This window comes from Myotis lucifugus, unplaced genomic scaffold (assembly GCF_000147115.1).
Source record: "Myotis lucifugus unplaced genomic scaffold, Myoluc2.0 scaffold_517, whole genome shotgun sequence".
NCBI lineage: Eukaryota > Metazoa > Chordata > Mammalia > Chiroptera > Vespertilionidae > Myotis > Myotis lucifugus.
In genome coordinates, this window is record NW_005871565.1 from 363283 (window position 1) to 384604 (window position 21322).

A 21322-nucleotide genomic window follows, 5' to 3' on the forward strand; every position below is an offset into this window, starting at 1 on the left:
GTTGAGCGTCTATCCCAGTGATGGCGAACCTATGACACGTGTGTCAGAGATGACATGCGAACTCATTTTTTTGGTTGATATTTCTTTGTTAAATGGCATTTAAATATATAAAATAAATATCAAAAATATGTCTTTGTTTTACTATGGTTGCAAATATAAAAAAATTTCTATATGTGACATGGCACCAGAGTTAAGTTACGGTTTTTCAAAATGCTGGCACGCCGAGCTCAAAAGATACGCCATCACTGGTCTATCCCCTGGTGGTCAGTGTGTGTCATAGCTACCTGTTGAATGGTTGGGGGGACACTTAGCATATTAGGCTTTTATATATATAGATTATGTATGGTGCCAGGTGGGTACTAGAATTATCAGGGGGATCACTTCATAAGTTACATAAATATTTAACCACTATGCTGTATATCTGAAACGAATATAAAAAATATTGAGTGTCAACTGTAACTGAGAAATAATAAATAAATAAAAGAAGCTTACAAAAAATAAAAATGAAGGCAGCTTATATGTGGAATGAGCACCAAGATATTTAGTAGGAGGGGAAAAAGCAAGATGTTACTGTTTAGGTAAAATGAACAAAGGAATATGTACATGTAAGTATTTGTATAACTGTAGACTATCTTTGCAAGAACACACACACACACACACACACACGCACACACACACACACAGAAAATTGGTTCCTCGGGGAGACAGTTTGAATTTGATCTTGAACTCTTCTAATGTGTTTATGTATTGACTTTTCAAAAATAAACTACATTTTTTTTATTAGGTTGTGAGCAGTGTTCTATATTCAGAAATGGAAACTTCAACCCACTTTTGTTCTATTTTGATTGAGGAAAAAGCCTCAGAATTGTCTCTTTTTTTAAATTAATGAATCCATATTGATCATTGTTATTAACTAAAGCCCTTCTTTATTCAGATATCCTTAGTTTTTGTATGTTTTTTTAAAAGTCTTTATTAGTTAAGGTAAGAATTGTCTCTTTAAGTCAAATATAAAGTGGGTATTTATTTAAATTAAGCTAATCTTAAGTAATTGTTTTGAATATAGGCTCAAGTTTTCTGGTTGGATAATATAAATTGAGTTGAGTCAGAGCTGGTTTCCTTTTTAGGAGAGATTGAAGAGATGGGGAAGGGTTGTGTGAAAGGAGGAGGAATGCTTGGATGGCTAGGCATGCTTGTCCTTTGGAATCTGATGGTGCTGGGATTTTTTGTCAGGGGTTTATTTTGAAGAAGTACTTACACTAGATAACAAAGGAGAGAAAGGGCTGAAAAAGTTATTTTCCTTGAGAGACTTTCAAGATCCTGGGTATAAACAGTGTTGTTTCAGGGCCAGAAGGTTCTTTTAAAAATTCAACTCTAGTTATGTCACCCCTTCCTTAAAAACCTCATTGCTTTCTGATGGATAAATTCCCTGATTGACTTGTGACCCCACATGATCTTGCCACTTTATATCAAGAACATCTTGCTTTATTATCTCTAGACTTAATGGTCTTATTTCTTGCCATGTTCTCTCCTGCCATAAGGGTTTCATTTATGCTATTCTCTCTGTCCAATGCTCTTTCCTTTCTTCTTTTAGCTCTTGTCTCCTCTTCCTAATTCCATCTTAAGCAACACTTCTTCTGAAAAGTCTCTCCCCAACTCTGACTAGGCCAGATCCCTATTATAAGCTCTCTACACACTCTCTGTTCCTTCATAGCTCTTGTCTTGGTAGCAATTTTATGTTGATTTGTTGCTTACTTAATAAGTGTTTCCTTAACTAGATTATAAGCACCATGAGAGCAGGAACCATGTTTATTTTTACTTACATTATCCGAGCACCTAACTTGGTTTTTGGTACATAACAGGCCCTCAAAAAGTACTGTTGAATGCATGGGAATGAGTGAATGAAGGCTTGTTCCTGCTCTCAAGGAAGTCCCAGTTTAGTGCGAAGGTAGCAATTGCAATTTAAAATGAGAGGTGTGCTTTATTAGATATATCAGTACATTTTTTAAAAGGGGGAGGTATTGATCAAGGAAATCCCCCTAACTAGAAACCACTACTTTAGTTCATGAGAAATTTTGAGAGAGGGAGTAATATGATCAGATATGTACTTTGGAAATTTTCCTCTGGCAACAGGTGGCAGCTGGATTTTATCAGACTAAGCCCAGAGTCAGGGGTATAAATAAGAGATTATTTTAATAGTCCTGGTGAGAGATGAGGACTGGAATTTATACTACTGGTTGTTCTGTGGTATTTTGTTTAATCTCCACATATTTGTGAATTTTCCAGTTTTCTTTTTATAATTGATTTCTATTTTCATACTCTTTTGTTTGGAAAAGATGCTTGATCTGATTTAAATTTCATTAAATTTATTAAGACTTGTTTTGTGGCCTAACATATGATCTTTCCTGGAGAATGTTTCATGTGCACTTGGGAAGAATGCATATTCTTTTGCTTTTGGATGGAATGTTCTGGTCTAACGTGCTGTTTAAAGCTGATGTTTCCTTATTGATTTTATGCAGGAAAGAGCTTGTGGCAGAGTTTGTGAATAAGGGGAAAAGAGGTAGGAGAAGCTGGAAAGTTGGCCAGATAAGTAGGCCATGATCAAGAGTTTAGATTTTTATAAGTTTCATAGGAAGCCATTGGACTTTTTAAAATAAGTCTGTTATATGGTCTGATTTATGTTTTTCTTTTAAAGGAAAAACCACATTAGCAGTTGTGTAGAGAATTACTTAAGGGGTCAAGAATGATAGTAAGGAGACTAGGCAAGAAATGACGGTGACTTGGGCAAGAATAACAGAATGAGGTTGTGAGATGTCATAGGTAGAACCAACAGCATTTGATGATGGACTGAATGTAAGGAAGAGGGAGGACAGGAAAGAAAGAAATCAAGGTTGACTCCTAGGTATCTGTACATGTGTGTACTATAGTTTGTTCAGTCTCCTACATTTGGACAATATATAATTTTCAATATTTTACAATTACAATAACAAATAATGCTGCAATAAAATTAGATTCATTCCCCACATCATATATAAGGATAACTCCAACATTGTCAAAGATTTAACCATAAGACAATGAAACTATGCAGGCACTAGAAGAGAGATGGGTAAATTCCTCTTTAATCTGGGTGTAGAGAAGGGCTTTCTAACTATTACTGTTGTATCACTCAAGTCTTAAGTCAAAGTTTTGTTTAAAGAGGCTTTCTCTGATCCCACAACTTAATGTCTTATTCCCTATCCTTCTCATAGTCCCGTTATACATTTCCCCATTTTAACCGCTTCATCGTATTTATCAGAAAAATTTCCTTCCTTCATTCCTTTTCCCCTCCATTCCTCCTTTCTCCTTCTTCTCTCCCTCCTTATATTTCTTACCCTCCAGACTGTAGGCTTCATTAGAGAAGAAATTTTATTCTTTATCCCTTTTATTCTATATCCCCAGTGCTACAGCTTGCACATCATGTAAACACTCTGTGAATATGAATATGAATATCCTCATTATCTATTTATCAACCTATCTGTGATATTAATTTACTAAAATGATCAGGTTACTTTTCATGATAAAACAGTAATTAAACATTATGTTCAAAAGTGCTCAAATATAGAATATTTGAAGAGGGATGGACCTTTTCCCTAAATAATGGGGAAGGAAAAATAACATCCTTCATGTTGCTCTTTTGTTCAACCTTGTTTTCCATTTCAGGCAGATTGGCGTAATAAGCAGAGCGGTGGGTGGGTAAAGTAGTAGAAAGCAATAGGAGGAGCAACAAAGAGATGGAGTAATGTACTAAGTAAAGTAAAAATAATGGGATAGATGTAGTTTAGCAAAAATTATATTAGCATAAATTATATGCCAATACTCAAATTTTCTGGGCCAATGGGAGGGAATATGAGCATTAATCAGTCAAAGCAAGAGGGTAGTTTTGAAAAATTATATTTGATTTTGGAATTCAGCCAGAGGTACACAAAACACATGTTCATCACCCCTCCAAGTTCATTTTCAGCAGCCCAGGTAGGACCATAAATGAAGTGAGTAGAGTAAGGCTACCCTGGTGTTGCTCTGCTCTCAGTCTCCACGGCCAGCTTTACAAGCTCTACTCAGTATTTTAAAATAAAATAGCTTCTGGTGAAAGTAAATTATAGCCTGGAATTTTTCTCCAGAATAAATTGTCATTCAGTCTGAAACCTCTATTCCCAGTTTTCCCTTCCTATCTGTTTACCACCTCCAACTCTCCATAAGCCTTTTCCATCTAGACTCACTCCAAGTTCCAACTTCGGTGAAGATGCTCCCAAAAGTTTGAGTCCAGATGAATTTTACTGAAACTTCTGTGACACTCACGTTGCATTGCTTAGTAATTATTTCATGAACATGTGACTTGCCTCCTTATTTGAACTATAAGCTCCTACAGGTTATGAAATATTTACAGCATTTAGTTTGTGGCATCTAAAGCATTCCCAGACCAGTTACGGGCCAATGGAAGGTGTTTAAATTGAATAAAAATGGGTTATTTGGGTCCTCAGCACATATACTTGCTCAAAGTGGAGAACCTACTTGAGTCCTCTAGGGTGAATCTAGTTTTGCTTTTTCCATATAAAGCATTAATGACATTTTGCATTTTATTTCTGCTATTAATTTTTAAAGTGCTGGGAAAATCATTTTGGTTTGATGTGAAATAATGTACTGCTTTTCAGAGTGAAAAACACATGTGAGTCATTTTTGTTATGTATAATTTAGGATACTCAGGGATATTTTATTTCTGGATAAAATAGTTCAAAATAGGATTTTAGTATGCATGTGTGATACATATTTAAAAACAAGAATAAAATATCTTCTTGAAAGATTGCCTTTGTAGTGAATTCAGTCATTCAAATTGTTTTCTCTCAAGACCCAAAAATGCTAGGGCATTGCCAGCTTTGAGTTTGTCCTGAAAAAAAAAGAAAAAAAGAAAAGGTTTTATTTTAAAGCATTATTTAATGGTTGTTCTTAAGTCCTTTATTGAATGTCTTTATCAGGTTTTAAAAAAATCAATTCCCCAACGTGAGAGAAAAATATTAGCAGGTTAAACAATGAATCTCTTACCCAAATCCTCTTGCCACTTGTTTGAAACTTGGTTGTAGGAGGAAAGGAGGAAATTATAAGGGGGAGAGAGAACCCGCTTAGGAAAATGCTCTTTGGGAACTTCAACAGGACTCTCAATGGGTTTTAAGGACTATTTGGAGGCAAAACAGAGAAAAGGTACAGTTTAGGACTGTGGAACAGCAGAGCTGGAAGTCATGTAGCCGCCCCCAGCTTCCAGGCATGTGTTGTCCTTTTGCACGGTCCCAAATAAAAGGGAACTCTTCCAGAGCAGGAAAAGTGATATAGATGAAAAGTCTCAGAATAAATGTACAAATGTGTACATTTATCAATTTCACATGAGAAAAGGACTGCCAAATTTTTTTCACCTTCTCCCAGCTATAAACTAAATCAACTCCTATAAACTAAAGAACGCCTATAATTTGAAAGGTAACTTTGTGATACGCTAACTAAAAATTGTCCAGTTTGCAAAGTTCAGGCATGTAGCTGAGGATGGAAGGAAACATGTATGGATTTGTATAACATGCATACCATATATACATCTAGATATCATGATCAATTTTTGAGCTTTGGAGCTCAAAATTCAAAATTATAAAATGGATGCTATCTTCCCAGAGATAGCCATCCTTTTTTTCTGTAATGGATATATTTTTACTTTATACTTTGCAACAGCTTTCTTGAGATACTAGAGGCCCGGTGCATGAAATTTGTGTACTCAGGGGGGACGTCCCCAGCCTGGCCTGTGCCCTCTCACAGTGCGGGAGCCCTGCAATCCATCACCCCAAAGAGGTAGGCCCTGCCCACCCATCCGGGGCTCCTTGATGAATTGCCCCAAAGAGGTAGGCCAGAGCTGGGGGGTCCTGCCTCTCCGGTGGGCGTGGGGCTGTGTGAACCCTGGCAGATGTTGCACTGAGCGGCCGCTGAGGTGCAGGGCCGCAGGAACCCTGCCTCTGCTGTGCGCGCAGCCATCTTGTGACGGTGTGAGGGTATCACTTGTGAGGGTGTGATGACTACTTAGCCTTTTATTAGTAAGGATAGTTAACCTGCCATATAATTAACCCATTAAAGTGTATAATTTAATGATTTTTAGTGTGTTTACAAGGTTGTGCAGCCATTAGTTTCTTACCTGTTATTCTAGAGATATTTTATACACATATAAGCAAATACTTATATTTAGGTATATAGAGATTCTTTTTCACAAATGGATAGTATACTATACACAAATGGAAATATACTATATATATTGTTTGGCACCTTGCTTTTTTAATTTAATATATCTTATAAATTGATTTTTAGTGTTTTTTTAATGGCTGTATAGATTCCAATTTTATTTATGTAACTATTCTCCTATAGATTGTTGTTAGTCTTTTATTACAGGCAATGTTGCAATGATTAACTTTGTACAAAATGTCATTTTTATTGTGACAGTATAAAATTTTTATACAAGATATTATAAAACTTGAAAGTGATAAGCACATAAAATTAAATAATAAAAGACAAAGTAATTATTCCATTAAACTCTTAATCAGGATGCTTGGGGTAATCTGGTTTCAGTTTAATTTTTATTAATTTTATAGATAGTTTTTCATTTTCAACCTCTGTTGTAAAAAGAAAAAGTAAAAAAAAAATCTTATTATGGCTTCCTACTTTAATAAGAAAATATTTAACAATTCAAGACTGTAAGTGCCTTAAGGTGAGTCAATGCCAAGGGAATCTCAGGTTTCCCAGTTAATAACTTGCAACCAGTAAGCAGAGTGGATTCTTCTTGGCATTTGTTAATGTGCTTCACTAAATCCTTAACGATTAGAGCAGAGAATTAGAGACCAAGAGAACTTATGGATTCTAGTTTAGAAGAAAGCCAAGTATTATACAAAAGGATTATGACTACGACTTGTGAGATTTGTTAAGAGTTTATATAGCCACATGTTTTTATTTTTGGCCATCCCTGACCCTGTGTAGTGATTGGTGGTGAAGACCTCCGGAAGAACTTGTTTTGTTGGGGGGTGTGGGGAGGGGATGTCAAGGATGGCAAGGGAGAGAGAATCGGGGACAATGCATCTCATTTTAACTCTACTTGGTTCAGGAGCCTCAGGGGTAGAACAGGCAGTGGCAGCGCTATGGCACATTTACCCACCTAAAAGTCAAATGCCGAAAGAAAAACACCCAATTACTTGAAGGTTCTCGTCCTTGGGTCCTTGTTAATCAAGACTTTAGTCTCAATATTCAAATTACTAGAATCATTACAATTTTTGAGATGGGTAGATTGTAAGAGAAATATTAAATTAAAAATTTAGACATTTTTCTTCTAACGTGCAAACATAAATATATTATTATGATATGCTTCTTTGCAGTTTTCTTTCTTTATAAATTTAGTTGTAGTAGGTTGACTTTCAGCTTTTAAACTTTTTTTGGTCCTTTAATAATTCATCTACTAGTATTTCTGGTGACCTCGTAACAATTGTAAGAATATTAAGTGTAAAAATTTCCTGTTTTTTGATATCACATATCAGAGTGCTCTGAAACCAAACATAATTAGAGGAGGAAAACAGGAAGAAGTCTATGAAATAAAAGGCATATACCTTCGTTTCTGCATCAAATTCTTCCATGGATTCTATCAATTTTCCAGGTTCCAGCTCACCTAGTGGAAAGGGGTAATCAGTTCCCAAAATGACTTTATCCTGAAAAAAGAAAAAATGTTTTTATTTATAATTTTTTAGAACATCAACATCAAAGAATCTCCTGTAAACTTAATTATATATAATTATTACAAGCACTCCTATGGTAAAATATCAAATTTCTTCCTGATTAATAGAAAAAAACTGATCTAAAATTTTAAAAAGTCAAAGGATCAAAAGCTTATTCTAGCCCGGCTGGTGTGTTTCAGTGATTGTGTGAACCAGGAGGTCAGAGTTCGATTCAGTCAGGGCACATGCCGGGGTTTCGAGCTTGATCCCTAGTAGGGGGCGTGCAGGAGGCAGCCTATCAGTGATTCTCTCTCATCACTTATGTTTGTATCTTTCTCCCTCTCCCTTCCTCTCTGAAATCAATAAAACATATTTATAGAAACAAAAAACAGCAGATCCTCCAACCTATTCCTACATTTTCTCCAGCAGGTGTCACTATTAGGTCTCCTAAAGTTGCAAATCAACTTCCATCTCCCCTCTTGCCGCCCCCTCCCCCCCCATTTTCCTCCGATAACTGCAAGAATACTCAAATATAAGAACCAGGCATTTATTTAATAAAACATGTTGATGTCTTCCAATGAAATGAAGGATTCTGTATTTCTTATAACGATACATTGCAATTGATCCCACAATTTTTGAAAACATACTGCAGTTGAAAAAGAAAAACTATGAAATCAATTGTATGGAAAGAAAACAAACAAACCCCAAACAGTTCCTGTCTCTATAAACTGTATCATTGTCTGTTTCTTGAATGATATACTTCAAATTTTCATTTGACATTTTGTACATCAAAGCACACAGACTTATCTACAAATATATAAAGCCCTAGTATGTCAGGCAATGTTCTGGAATCTAGATTACCCTGGTCAATAAAAGAGAAATGGTCTATGTGATGTCCTCAGAGAACCCACATTCTAGTAAGAAGGACATAAGTCAATAATGACAGTTTATTAAAATAAAATACAGAAATTTAACTTCTAGAAACATATCCCACTCGTATGCATGTCATGGAAATGTACCCAAGAAAATTAATTGCAACATTATTTGTAGCAGAATACTAGCAAACCAAATTATAGCATGTTCAGAACCAAATACTGAAATGGAATAACCGCCAAGTTATAGTGTAAAGACGAATGTACTTGAAGTTATATTGTAAAGAGAGAAAAAATATCTAGGACAATATATCTGCTTTATACTCATATTTCTGTTTTTAACAAGGACCTATACATACGCAAATACATGTTTGTATGTCTAGAGTCTATTTCAGAAATGGTACTCAAGAAATAAATAACAGTTGCTTCTAGGAAAAAAGATTGAATTTGGGGTGCAGGAGATCTTCCTTCTTTTTTAAGATGTAACTTACGTACCATAAAATTCATCTTTTAAAGGTGTGCAATTCAGTAGGCGTTAGTATATTCATGAATTTTTGTAATCATTCTCACTACCTGATGCCAGAACATTTTTACTAACCCCAAAGTAAACCCCATTCCCGTTAGCAGGCACTCTCCATTACCTCCTTCCTCCAGCCTCAAGAAAACACTAATTTGCCCTCTCTATCTATGAATTGCCTATTCTGGAAATTTCATAAACATGAAATGCAATATGTTGCCTTCTTTCATTTAGTATAATGATTTCAAGGTTCATTCATAATGTAGCCCAAATCAGTTCTTTTTAGGCTGAATAACACCCATCATATAGATATCCCAAATTTTGTAGACCCACTTATCAAATGATGGACTTTTGGGTTGTTTCTATCTACTTTTTTGTCTATTATGATAATGCTGCTCTGAACATTTGTGTACACGTTTTTGAGTGAACATATGCTCATTTCTCCTAGGTATATCTTTAGCAGTGGAATTGCTGTGTCACCTGGTAAATCCATGTTTGGTATTTTGAGTAACTACTCTACAAAGTGGCAGCAGCGTTCTACATTTCCACCAGCAAAGTATCAGGGTTCTAATTTCTCCAAATCCTTACCAACACTTGCTGTTGTCCATCTATTTAAGTATAGCCACCACAGTAGGTGTAAAATGATACCTCATTGTAGTTTTGATTTGCATTTCTGTAATGACTAAGTAGTGAAGTTGAACATCTTCTGTTCATATGCTCATTGGTCATTAATATGTCTTTGGAAAAATATCTATTCAGATCCTTTGTGTTTTTGTTGTTGATGTTATTTAGTTGTAATAGTTTATATTTTTGAATATAAACTCATATACTTATTGGGTATATGATTTACAAATATATTCTTCATCCTGTGGGCTGTCCTTTCATTCTCAGTTGTGCTTTTTGAGGCATAAAAATTTGAATTTTGATGAAGTCTAACTTACCTATTTTTTCTTTGCTTGTAGTTTTGGTGTATATTTAATAAATTATTGCCTAATTCAAGGTCACAAAGATTTACAACTATGTTTTCTAAGAATTTGTAGTTTTAGTTCTTCCACTTAGGTCTTTGATCAATATTGAGTTAATTTTTGTGTATGGTATAAAGAAGGGGTCTAATATTATTTTATTTTTTTGCATGTGGATATCCAGTTGTCCCACTATACTATATTGAAAAGATTATTCTCTCCTCATTGACTTGTATTGACACCTTTGTTCAAAATCAGTTGATCTTTTTAAAAAATATATATATTTGTATTGATTTCAGAGAGGAAGGGAGAGGGTGAGAGGGATAGAAACATCAATTATTAGAGAGAATCATTGATCAGCTGCCTCCTGGCCACCCTACACAGGGGATTGAGCCCGCAACCCGGTTATGTGCCCTGACAGGAAATCGAACCGTGGCCTCCTAGTTCACGGTTGATGCTCAATCAATGAGCCATGTCAGCCAGGCTAGATCAGTTGATCTTTATGTCTGTTATAGTACTTTATTTTGGATATAAGTCCTTTATCATAAAAAATATGTTTTATTTTATTATGTGGCTTACCTATTCATTCAATTCATTTTTCTTATGATGAGCTGAAGTATTTAACTTGAATTGTAATTTGATCATGTTAAAAAATGTTTATTAATTTCTGTGTCCTGTCTAAAATATTTTTGCTGGATTTCAAGTTGAGAAGATATTCTCTTACATTTTCTTCTTGAGATTTTATAGTGTCAGCTTTTATGTTTACGTGTATGATCCTTCTCAAATTAACTATTTTGGTACATTAAAATGAATAACTTTAATGAATTGAAAACATTAAATCTATTAGTCTACAGAAAAAGAAAATGTGTATTTGACATAATTTACAATGATTTTAAATCAACTTCTTACTTTGAAAACTGGTTAAACCTTGTCCTGTCTTCTCATAACTGATGATTTTAAAGAATTTTTAATTTTATTACATGTGATAAGATCTTAGCTAAGTAGGTCAATCCTGTTTTTGAGATGTACCCTGCAGGACCTGATCTCTTGCTTCTCCTGTTTGGGGCTTCCTGTGGCTGGATGAAGCATGGCTCTTTCCTTTGCTCAGGCTGAGAGATCAGAGCTGGTTTGGGAGTGGATGATGTTAGGAAAGCCCAGGCCCCATAGTTCTCTAGCATCCCATCCTGTACGTGAGGATCTGAGCAGGCACCAGGCTTGCCCATTCCTTTTCAGTGCAATACACATCCGTGTTCTCAAAAGTCACTGATTCCTGAGGCCTGGCTGTTAAGAACACTGCTGCCATCATCTGACCTCTTTTATTCTCTTCTTGTGGAAAGGGAAAAGTCTCAGGAACGTGGGCTCTCAGTAGCCTCGACAGTGTGCCAACAAACAGGAATTATGGGCACCATTCACTGGTCCTTGCAAACCAAACCCGCATGCATTAGGACAACCTCAAATTAAGTTTTGTGTGTGGTGTGAAGTAGAGTCAAGGTTCATTTTTTAACCTCATATGGATATCAACTTGTTCCAGCACCATTTATGAAAAGGCTTTCTAATCCTTATTTAAATGCTTTTGTACCTTTGTCATAAATTAACTGACCAGACAAGGGTGAGTCTATTTCTGCACTCTCTAGTCTACTCCATCAACCTTCTTGCTGTCCTTTGCTGATGCCATGTTGTGTTGTCCGCCATAGCTTTATAGCAGCTCTTGAAACTCTCCAATTTCATTTTTCTTTTTCAAAATTATTTTGCCTCTCTGATTCTTTGCATATGCCTATAAATTTTAGCCTCAGCTTGGATTATGTTGAACCTATAATTTGGAGAGAACTGACATCTTAACAATGTGGAGTTTTTTAAAAAAATCTATAAGTATAGATATGTCTGGATGTCATGGGTCACTAAGCTTTGGATTTTTCCTCTATATTATTTCTTGCATCTATAATTAGTACTCCCCTTCCCTAGTTTCTCCCTTAACTCAGGCTCTTACGATCTCTTAGCTCAGCCAAGTGTGACCTCTCTATTCCTGAAGCACCCTACATACACTTTTATTCATAGCACTTCTTATATTTCTATGAGCTACTCTCTTATAATAATAATAGCAATAATGTCTAGCATTTATTGATTGATTACTATGTGCAGGATGTTGTTCTCAGCCATTTGCATTCATTAACTCATTTAATCCTCATAACCTTCCTATGAGATAGGTTTTATTATTATTATTCCTATTCAACAGATGGAGAAACAGAGATGACAACTAACTTGCCTAGAGTTGCACAGCTAATATGTGAGAAAGAAAGTTGTCCCAAACCTGACTGAGCAGAACTTTGTGGTCTGATGTGACTAGCTGCTCTTCCTGGAAAATAGTTAGCCTTCTTGATATAATTTTCCTTCTCCGCCTCCTCTCCCTCTTTCCCCCCCAGTCTAACAGAACGATTGAACCAGTTTCCTCCTTATAAGATGTCTCTGCCAAGATAGAATCTTTGAATTGTACTGTTCAGAAAGCCCCTTCTTTTGAAACAACTTGGAAATAAAACTCTGACATTCATTGAAGGAATGAATACTTGCTTGTAGGAAAGAGGGAAGTCTCATTATTAGTAAGCCTTAAATATTAAATATATTTTAAACTCTAAATTCGAACTGTTGTGAGGATGTGACACTTTGATTTCTACAAAAATTTCCCCCCATGTTTATGAAAATATTTACATGAAATAATATGGTAAAGTACCAATAAAATTTAGAGAAAGGCCACAATAGACTTAACAACTATTTCTAGATTCCTATATTCACTACTGTATAAAACTGGGTAACTACACCTGCTGATGGAAGCCCCAAAGACCCAAAGTTATGTGTACTGACATCTGTGCCACCAGCTGATCTTCTTAACTGTCTGCTGGTATTCACCAGAGTTTCATTTGTCCATATTGCTACTCCTTTTGCTAAAGCTGTTTACAATTCCAAAACTATAGTTTTTAAAAGTCCCATGCTTATATTACATTTGTCTACTACATTGGCATGAAATTAAAATCTAGAAATTAATTTTTCTTTCTTGTCCAGAATTCTTCCACTCCCAGTATTATGACCTAGGAGAAATACATTTTAAGAAGGGGGGGGTGTGTGTGTCTGTTCTGTTTTAATGTGGAGAAAGCAAATGGCTTTAAAGCAGAAATGAAAACCACTCCTCAACAATTTATCCTTCCTGCTTAAGATGTGTCTCTGCTTCCCTTCCTAACTAGATTTGGATGCCTGTGGCAGAACACCAAACTTAGGATTTGGCAGCATTTAATTATTATTTATAGCTATTGTTCACGACTCCTTTCCATAGGAGGTTAATTATCCTCTTGTAACAATCTGGTGTGTGAATTTTCCATACCCGTATCTGTCTGTACACCTTTAGTTGATAGCTCTTGGTAAACTTTTGACCATTTTTTAATTTGTTAGTAATTTCATGAAGGAGAGGGAAGTAGGCATAAGAGAACTGAAAGTGAAGTTCTTGATAATTGGTTTTCTTGTTCTGAGAGAGAAGAGAGAGTAGCAGGGAAAAGGTGGGAGAAGAGATCCCTCACACGACGTATGCCTGCAGGACGAAGGTTGAGTGCTTCATAACATATCAGTCTCTACTCGATTGATGCTTAACAAAGAGTTCTTGAGTTAAAAGTACTTTTTGTGTTGCTTTTTCTATTACTTATTATCTTGTAACTGCAAATTGATTAGGTTTTAAGTGGATTACATGTAGAATCCCAAGTAACATACCTGATCCTGACCTCCCAAAAGCTGCAACTTTCTTTTGTTTTCTTATCTGTGATTTAGGAGTCTATTCCCTTGGATCAATCATGAACCAGTTTTTAAGGATATCGGTGCTAATGGAATACTTGACAACATCTACATTTTGTTGGACCTTTCTGAAAAGTATTAACTCCAAAGGAATAGTTCTAGTGGTGGGCATTCTGGGTACCATTATACCTTCTGGGATCCTGACACTATACCTTCTAGACGGACACTGGTTTTCTTTATCAGGCAGTAAAGCAGGGAATGATCTTGATTGATTTCTCAGTACCAACAAGACTGCCTAGCATATATTTCCCTTCCCAAAGCCGGCAGCACACATAGCCTATGAGGCCAAAGACGTACTGAGCTGATAATACTAGTGATTAATATTCCTGCCAGGGAAGAGAAATAAACTGCTCACCTGCTGGGATGCATTAGCTCTCTCACATTTTCAGGGAATGCTGTGAACACTGAATGATGTGGCTTACTAAATAAATTCAAATAGTGGAGGAAAATTCATTTGTCTTCTGGAAAAGGAACAATTAACTATCTTCTCATCAGCATATTTATTAGTAGCATTGCAGTAAATACAACATAACTCTGTTATAACATAGCTTACTACAAACAATCTAGTGAACCAAGGATTCAGTTTGTTCCCTGAGACATAATTTCCTAGAGAAAGAGCCAGATTTAACTCAATCAATGCAAAGTAAGATTAGCCTTATATCCACAAGATCATTACACAACTCAATTAAACAAACATTAACATCTACTATCTGTGAAGCACTGGGTAATATAAATCACTGACATTTGTATTGTTCTTTGGCATAGTATTATTTAGCTCCTCACATCAACTCTACCTGGTTATTATCTCTATTTTACAATTGAGGAAACAGACTAAGTGACTTGCTATTGAAGGTTACCCAGCTAACAAGTAGTAGAGCCAGGACTTGACTTTCTCATTTATCACAACTTCTTGAAAAGGTAGTAACTTACACTCTTGTCTCCGGAAACTTAGATACAGAAAGGATCCCACTCTATTGAGGACAGAAGTGCACAGGAAAACATCATTTCACCAGAATATAGGTTGGAGGGGTTGTTACAGACAGACATGTTACAATACATTTAAATTTAAATCAGATAGAAATATTCCAAACACATATGATATGCTCCACTGCCTAAAACCTCATAAAGTCTTTCTTTGGTGATGAAAGATCTTCTCATTGCTTCCAGATCATCCTAACCTTTAGCGCTGCTGTACAGAGCGGTCTGGAATGGTAAAGAAGGGATGGGAAAGGGGTGAAGAAGCTTTCGCCTTCAGGTCCAACTGGTTTCCAGCTGAGGTTCAATATTTTATTTTTATTTTTTATAGTTGATAGTATTACAGATGTCTCCCATTTGCCCCCCTGCGCCCCATTCCACCCAGCCCCCACCCCCCCGCCAGGTATTCACAACCCTATTGCCAGTGTCCATGGGCCATGCATGTCCTATATAATAAAAGGGTAATATGCAAATCAACCGAATGGCGGAACTACTGGTTGCTATGATGCGCACTGACCACCAGGGGCAGACGCTCAATGCAGGAGCTCCCCCCTGGTGGTCAGTGCCCTCCCACAGGGGAAGAGCTGCTCAGCCAGAAGCTGGGCTGACGGCTGGCAAGCGCAGCAGCAGTGGCTGGAGCCTCTCCTGCCTCCTTGGCAGTCAGACTGACATCCCCTGAGGGCTCCCAGACTGCTAAAGGGTGCAGGCTGGGCTGAGGGATGCCCCCCCCACCAAGTGCACGAATGTCATGCACCAGGCCTCTAGTAAGTATATAAGTTCTTTGGTTTATCTCTTCTCATCCCCCTAGGTTCAACTTTTAATCCACAGATCAAATACCCAAGATAAGATCACATTTAAGCCTTTTGTAAAAATTTGAGGCCTAAAATGCCTAAAATAACATTGCTCCTTCTAAAAGTGAACCATTTGTTTTACTGTGAAATAAAAACACTTTCTATTTATAGAACAAGAATTTATGGTTTCTTTTTAAAAATAAAGAAAAGAAATATGAATAGATATATTAGTTGGAGGAGATGAACATCTAACTTGCAGAGAGGCCTCTTCACTTTAAAAAAAATTGAGGTGCAATTCATATCACATCACTGGTCATTAGGGAAATGCCAATCAAAACTACAATTAGATATCAATTCACACTAAGATAACTATAATTTAAAAAATGCAAAATTTTTAACCATTTTTAAAGTATACACTTTGTTGGCATTTAGTACATTGACCAGGTTGTGCAACCATCACCTCTATCTAGTTCTAAAACATTTCACAACCCCAAAGAAGACGTCATGCACATGGAGCAGTCACTCCCCATTCCCTCTCCCCCTGCCCACTCCCTCCACCCTAACCCCCAGCCCCTGGCAACCACTATTCTGTTTTCTGTCTCTGTGGATCCACCTATACTGGATACTTCATGCAGATAGCCTCATACCACATGTGACTGATGTGTCTGCCTTCTTTCACTTAGCATATTTTCAAGGTCCATTCACTTGGAGCTTGTATCAGTGTTTCATTTCTTTTTATGGCTGAGTATGATATCCCTTTGTATGGATATACCACATTTTGCCTATTAATTCATTTGTTGATGAACACAGGTTGTTTCTACCTTTTGGCTATTGCAAATAATGCTATTACAAACATTTGTGTACAAGCATTTGTTTGAATATTTGTTTTCAAATTCTTTGGGTATATACCTATGAGTGGCATTATTGGAACATATGCTAATTCTATGGTTAACTTTTTAAAAAAACATATTTATTTATTTATTTTAAAATATATTTTTATTGATTTGAGAGAGGAAGGGAGAGGGAGAGATAGAAACATCAATGATAAAAGAGAATCATTGATTGGCTGCCTTCTGCATACCCCACACTGGGGATTGAGCCCACAACCTGGTCATGTGCCCTTGACCAGAATCAAACCCGGGACCCTTCAGCCCGCAAGCCGACCCAACGCTCTATCCACTGATCCAAACCAGCTAGGGCTATGATTAACTTGTTGTAGACCCACCAAACTGGCTTCCACAGTGGCTGCACCATTTTATATTTCAACCGGCAATGTACAAGAATTCAATTTACTCACATCCTTCAAAGTCCATGGCTGAGTCAAGTTACTCTACAGAGAAGACCACACTTGGTAGGCCCCCTCCATATGCAGAGACTTCTGGTCACCTTTTCAGTGACTGCCAAGGATTACAGACATTTAAGGAAAACATTTAATATGAAAGACTGAGACTTTTTAAAAAAGAGAAAAAAACCTATTGGATGAAGATTTGCAAGGAGAAGTAAATTTCCCAAATTTATTAGTATATTCAGAGAAACAAGAAAAAATATTGCATCCACTCAGCATGAAGAAGATGTTAACAAAAGTTTAGAGAGCAAGAACAATAATAACAGCTTTTGAAAATTAAATAAACAATCAAAGTTAATTCAATATAAGGTCTTACCAGTAAAGTTCAGGAAATCTCCCAGAACATAAAACAAAAACTCAAAGAAGGGGGGATGCAAGACAAATAAAAAAAGTTCCACTTTAGAATAATAGAAACTCCAGAAAGAGAAAACAGAGGAAAGGAAGTCATGAAAGAAATAAAGAAAATTTACAGAATATAAGGGCTCACCAAGTAGCTAGAATAATGGCCGAAAATGTTACACATCAAGTAACATTATTGTGAAACTTCAGGACAAAAAGAAAATCTTAGTTTTTGAGATTGGGGAGAGGAGGGGGAGGAGCAGGTTTTATATGAAAATTCAAAGATTAGAATGGCATTATATTACTCAATAGCAACTGTACAAGTCAGAATACAATAGAAAATGTCTTTAAAATTAATAGGGAAAACAGTTTCCAAGCTAGAATTATATACCTAGACAAACAACTCATTATAAAGGAAGAATAAAGACATTTATAGTTAACTAGGGTTTCAAAAATTTCATCTCTCATACACCCTTTCTCAGAAAGTTATTGGAGGATGTTCTCCACCAAGCAATTGGAAAATCATAGAATTCAGGAAACAGGAAATTCAGTGTGTGTGTGTGTGTGTGTGTGTGTGTGTGTGTGTGTGTTGGGAGGGTGGCTGGTGAGCAAAGGGAGATTTCAAGATGACAACTGTGCAGCAACCCAATCCAGATTAGAGCAAATCAGAAGACTCCTGAAGGTATTTCTTCAAGAAGATAGAATTAATAAACTATGGAACACAATGTGTTTATATGTACCAAGAGGAGAGTTACAAAACTGGTAGAGTTTGGGGTTAAGTCAAGCATGTCAAACTCAAAGGCTAACATGGGCCAAATAAACAAGGTTTAAGTTTATGTGGGCTGCAAAAAAACAAAAGCTTCAATTTTCATAGAAATGTAGGTTTATTTCAATAGAGACATGCTGAATACAAAGGGTTGAAATAAGTGAGTAATTGTTAACATAAAATAATAGAACATTTTAATAAAAATTAATATTTTTTCTTGAACATTAACTCACCAGACACTGAATAACTGCACAAATTAATAAGGGTAACGCAAATAAACCTATTTTTCTTGTTCTCTGAAAGTGAAATATTTCCTGTTGTGCACATCAAACAAGTTAGTCCAATACTAATGTTGTGGCTATCAGCTGCTAAAATATTCGCTGCTAATATTAGTATAGAGAAATGGTGTGCCTGCATGTAAGGCGCATAAGGGAAATGAATGCAACACGATTATAGTAATCAGTCAGTAGCGAACGTTGTAGTTCATTATTAATAATTATGTATAACAGGATATTATAAAAATTAAGCTATGACATTTTTATTAAAACATTTCTTTCTTACATACCATTATATTGGCTGGGCCGCAAAAATATTCGTTGTGGGCCAAATGCAACCCATGGGCCATGAGTTTGACATGCTTGCTCTAGAGTACTGACTTCCCATTATAATCATTGAGATTTTCTTTCTTACTCAACTGTTTTTCTCCATTTTCCTGATAGAATTACAATTTTTAGTTAAATCAGTACTCAGTACTTATACTATTATGACTGTCAGTATTGTTCACTGCTGAGTAAGCAATGTACAATGGTTATCTGCTGTGATATGGATGTTTGTTTTCTTGGAGTTATTTCCTTTTCTTTCATTTGCTTAATTTTCTGTGCACGTACTATTTGTTTGTCCCTAATGCATCAACAGATCTGTTGCATGCCTGGCAATCATTGTTTCAACTTCTCAAACACATCAAATATCCCATCAGTTCCTTTCCCCTGGCCTGGAGGCCTCCCTCCCAGCATTAGTCCTCTCAATCTACTCTGGACAGTGGCTTTCTAGCCCAGCCGCCATGCTAGGACTTTCCTCAGCCATTTTGGTTTGGGGATTATTTTTGAGAGATTTGCTGATGTGAGTATAACTAGAATGAGGAAGCATTCATCTTTTAAAGAGAATCCTAAATTATTAATATACTAGAGGCCTGAAGCACAAAATTCATGCAAAAGTAGGCCTTCCTTCCCCTAGCTGCTGGCACCAGCTTTCCTATGGCACCCAGGACCCGGGCTTCCCTTGCAGCCCCAGCTTCGTCAAGAAGATCATCCAGAAGGATGTCCGGAAGGACATCTGGTCTAATTAGCATATTATCCTTTTATCATTATAGATACTGCTTACATGTCCTGGTTCACCAGACTGTGAGGCCACATAAAATGAGGTCATATTTGTTTTGGATGCCCAAATTATAATGGCTCCAATCTTCATAGTTTGAATGTAAGCTCTCTAACTTTGCAAAGTGCCCTCTGAGTTTTTCTGTGGGTCCCTAAGAGGCTTTTGCATGTTCTTCCACTTCTGCTCTGACCCCTGGCCAATGCGTATCGCCCTGAATGATGTTTTGAAATATCCCTCATGCTGAGAGTATGCATCACTGTGGATGGTATCCCTCATAAGGTCAGTGCTGTATTTCCCCTGGTTTTGCCATTTCCAAGAAAACCAGGAGGTACTAGGCTTGATGGGAGGAAGTAGAAATGACCTTTCCCAAATTCCACCCCATATCCCATTCCCCCTCCTCCGTTGCTCAAAGGCCAGAGCTCACAGTCTCTCAGCATCTCCTCTTTGCAGTTTCCTGTGTGCATACCTGCCCCTAACTCCTCTGTCCAAACCAAAAATAATTCACAGTCACAACCAGCTGCTAAGCATCCATTTTGCCAGGAGCAACACAAAAGCTCGAAGGCTCAGAAACACATCTCAGCACATAATTTATTACCAAACCGGAATGTGTAACGTTTATGTTCTAGCCAGTTTCTCCAGCAGAGAGGCAGTCAGCCCCACAGCGAGATGAAGTCTCCATGCTGGAGAGAGAACACTACTTGCACTTTTCAGATGGGCCTCTTTTTCTGCTAAACAAGATTTAAATGCTTGCCTTTGCGTCTCCTCTACAGCCAAGTACCATGTTGCAAATCTTTAAGTATGTCCATGTTCTTTTAGAAAACCCCAAATACTTGATTTCCTTGGGAAAATCTGGAAACCTCCCACAGATATCTGTCAGTAATACAGCAGCATTGAAAAACTATTTCAGACTTCTCACTAATCAGACTGGTCTTTTCTCTAAAATTGTCATAATTTGCCAAGTTAGCATTTTCAAAGAATACTTAAGGGTGGAGATGCTGCCAACAGAGAGAGCAGCTAGCAGGTTATGAGGGAGGAAAAATGTTTTTCTTGTGAGATTTAAAGTACTACTGTGCTGGTCTTTTTCCAAATGAGAGAATCCTTTTCAATATGTAGGCCAGGCTGTTTCAGGAAGAAATTTCAGGTGGTCCATTTCCCCCTCTTTAATGTTCCAGTTTTCTTTACTGAGTGAGTGAGGACAGTTAGGCTCACAATTTACCCTATCAGTAAGAGGGAGAGCCAGGATCTTAACCCACAGCAATTTGACTTCAAAACTGTTGGTTCTTTTCTGTGTACTACATCACAATGTGTCATTTTGAATGGGTTCAGAGATGACCCTAAAAAAGAGGAGCTGATCTGGGGAATTCCTGGCCATCTGGATTATGTGGGATTTCCCTGGCATACACAATGGTTCCCTGGAGATGCATACTCTCTGGTGGAGGATGATTTGCATAGCACCCCCTGTGCAAACAAGCCCAATCCCAAATTTCACTGTCCCTGTTCTTTCTTCAGTTGCCTTTTCTTCCATCCCCCCTTTTTTGAGAGATAGCAAGTAATTGGTTGCTGATCCTGTACTCTGCTCTCTAGACGCCATCCAGATGGTAGACCCAGCTTACCTTTCCCACGACATCTGTTAACAGCTTGAGGGCCAGGGGATCGTGAACCAGGGAGTCTGTGTAAAAGGAACCAAGGTACTTCCTTGGGTTGATGGGATTGTCCTGGGCACACAGATCTGGGCGCACACTGAATCCATGGGAGATTCTTCCTACTGTAAAGGGGAAGGCTCCACCTGCAAGTAA

At 37.0% G+C, this 21322-nt stretch overlaps 1 protein-coding gene across 1 annotated transcript in view; it reads right to left on the minus strand.

Moving 5' to 3' along the window:
- Window positions 1-4855: 4855 nt before the first annotated feature.
- The window catches only part of ACMSD (aminocarboxymuconate semialdehyde decarboxylase), a 49512-nt gene continuing 33045 nt past the window's right edge, over window positions 4856-21322 (minus strand). The window contains exons 8-10 of the mRNA XM_023745099.1: window positions 21140-21312; window positions 7650-7748; window positions 4856-4918 (exon numbers count right to left, since the gene is read on the minus strand). Of these exons, the coding sequence (XP_023600867.1) occupies window positions 4856-4918; window positions 7650-7748; window positions 21140-21312 (335 nt within the window). The remainder of the gene's footprint in view (window positions 4919-7649; window positions 7749-21139; window positions 21313-21322) is intronic.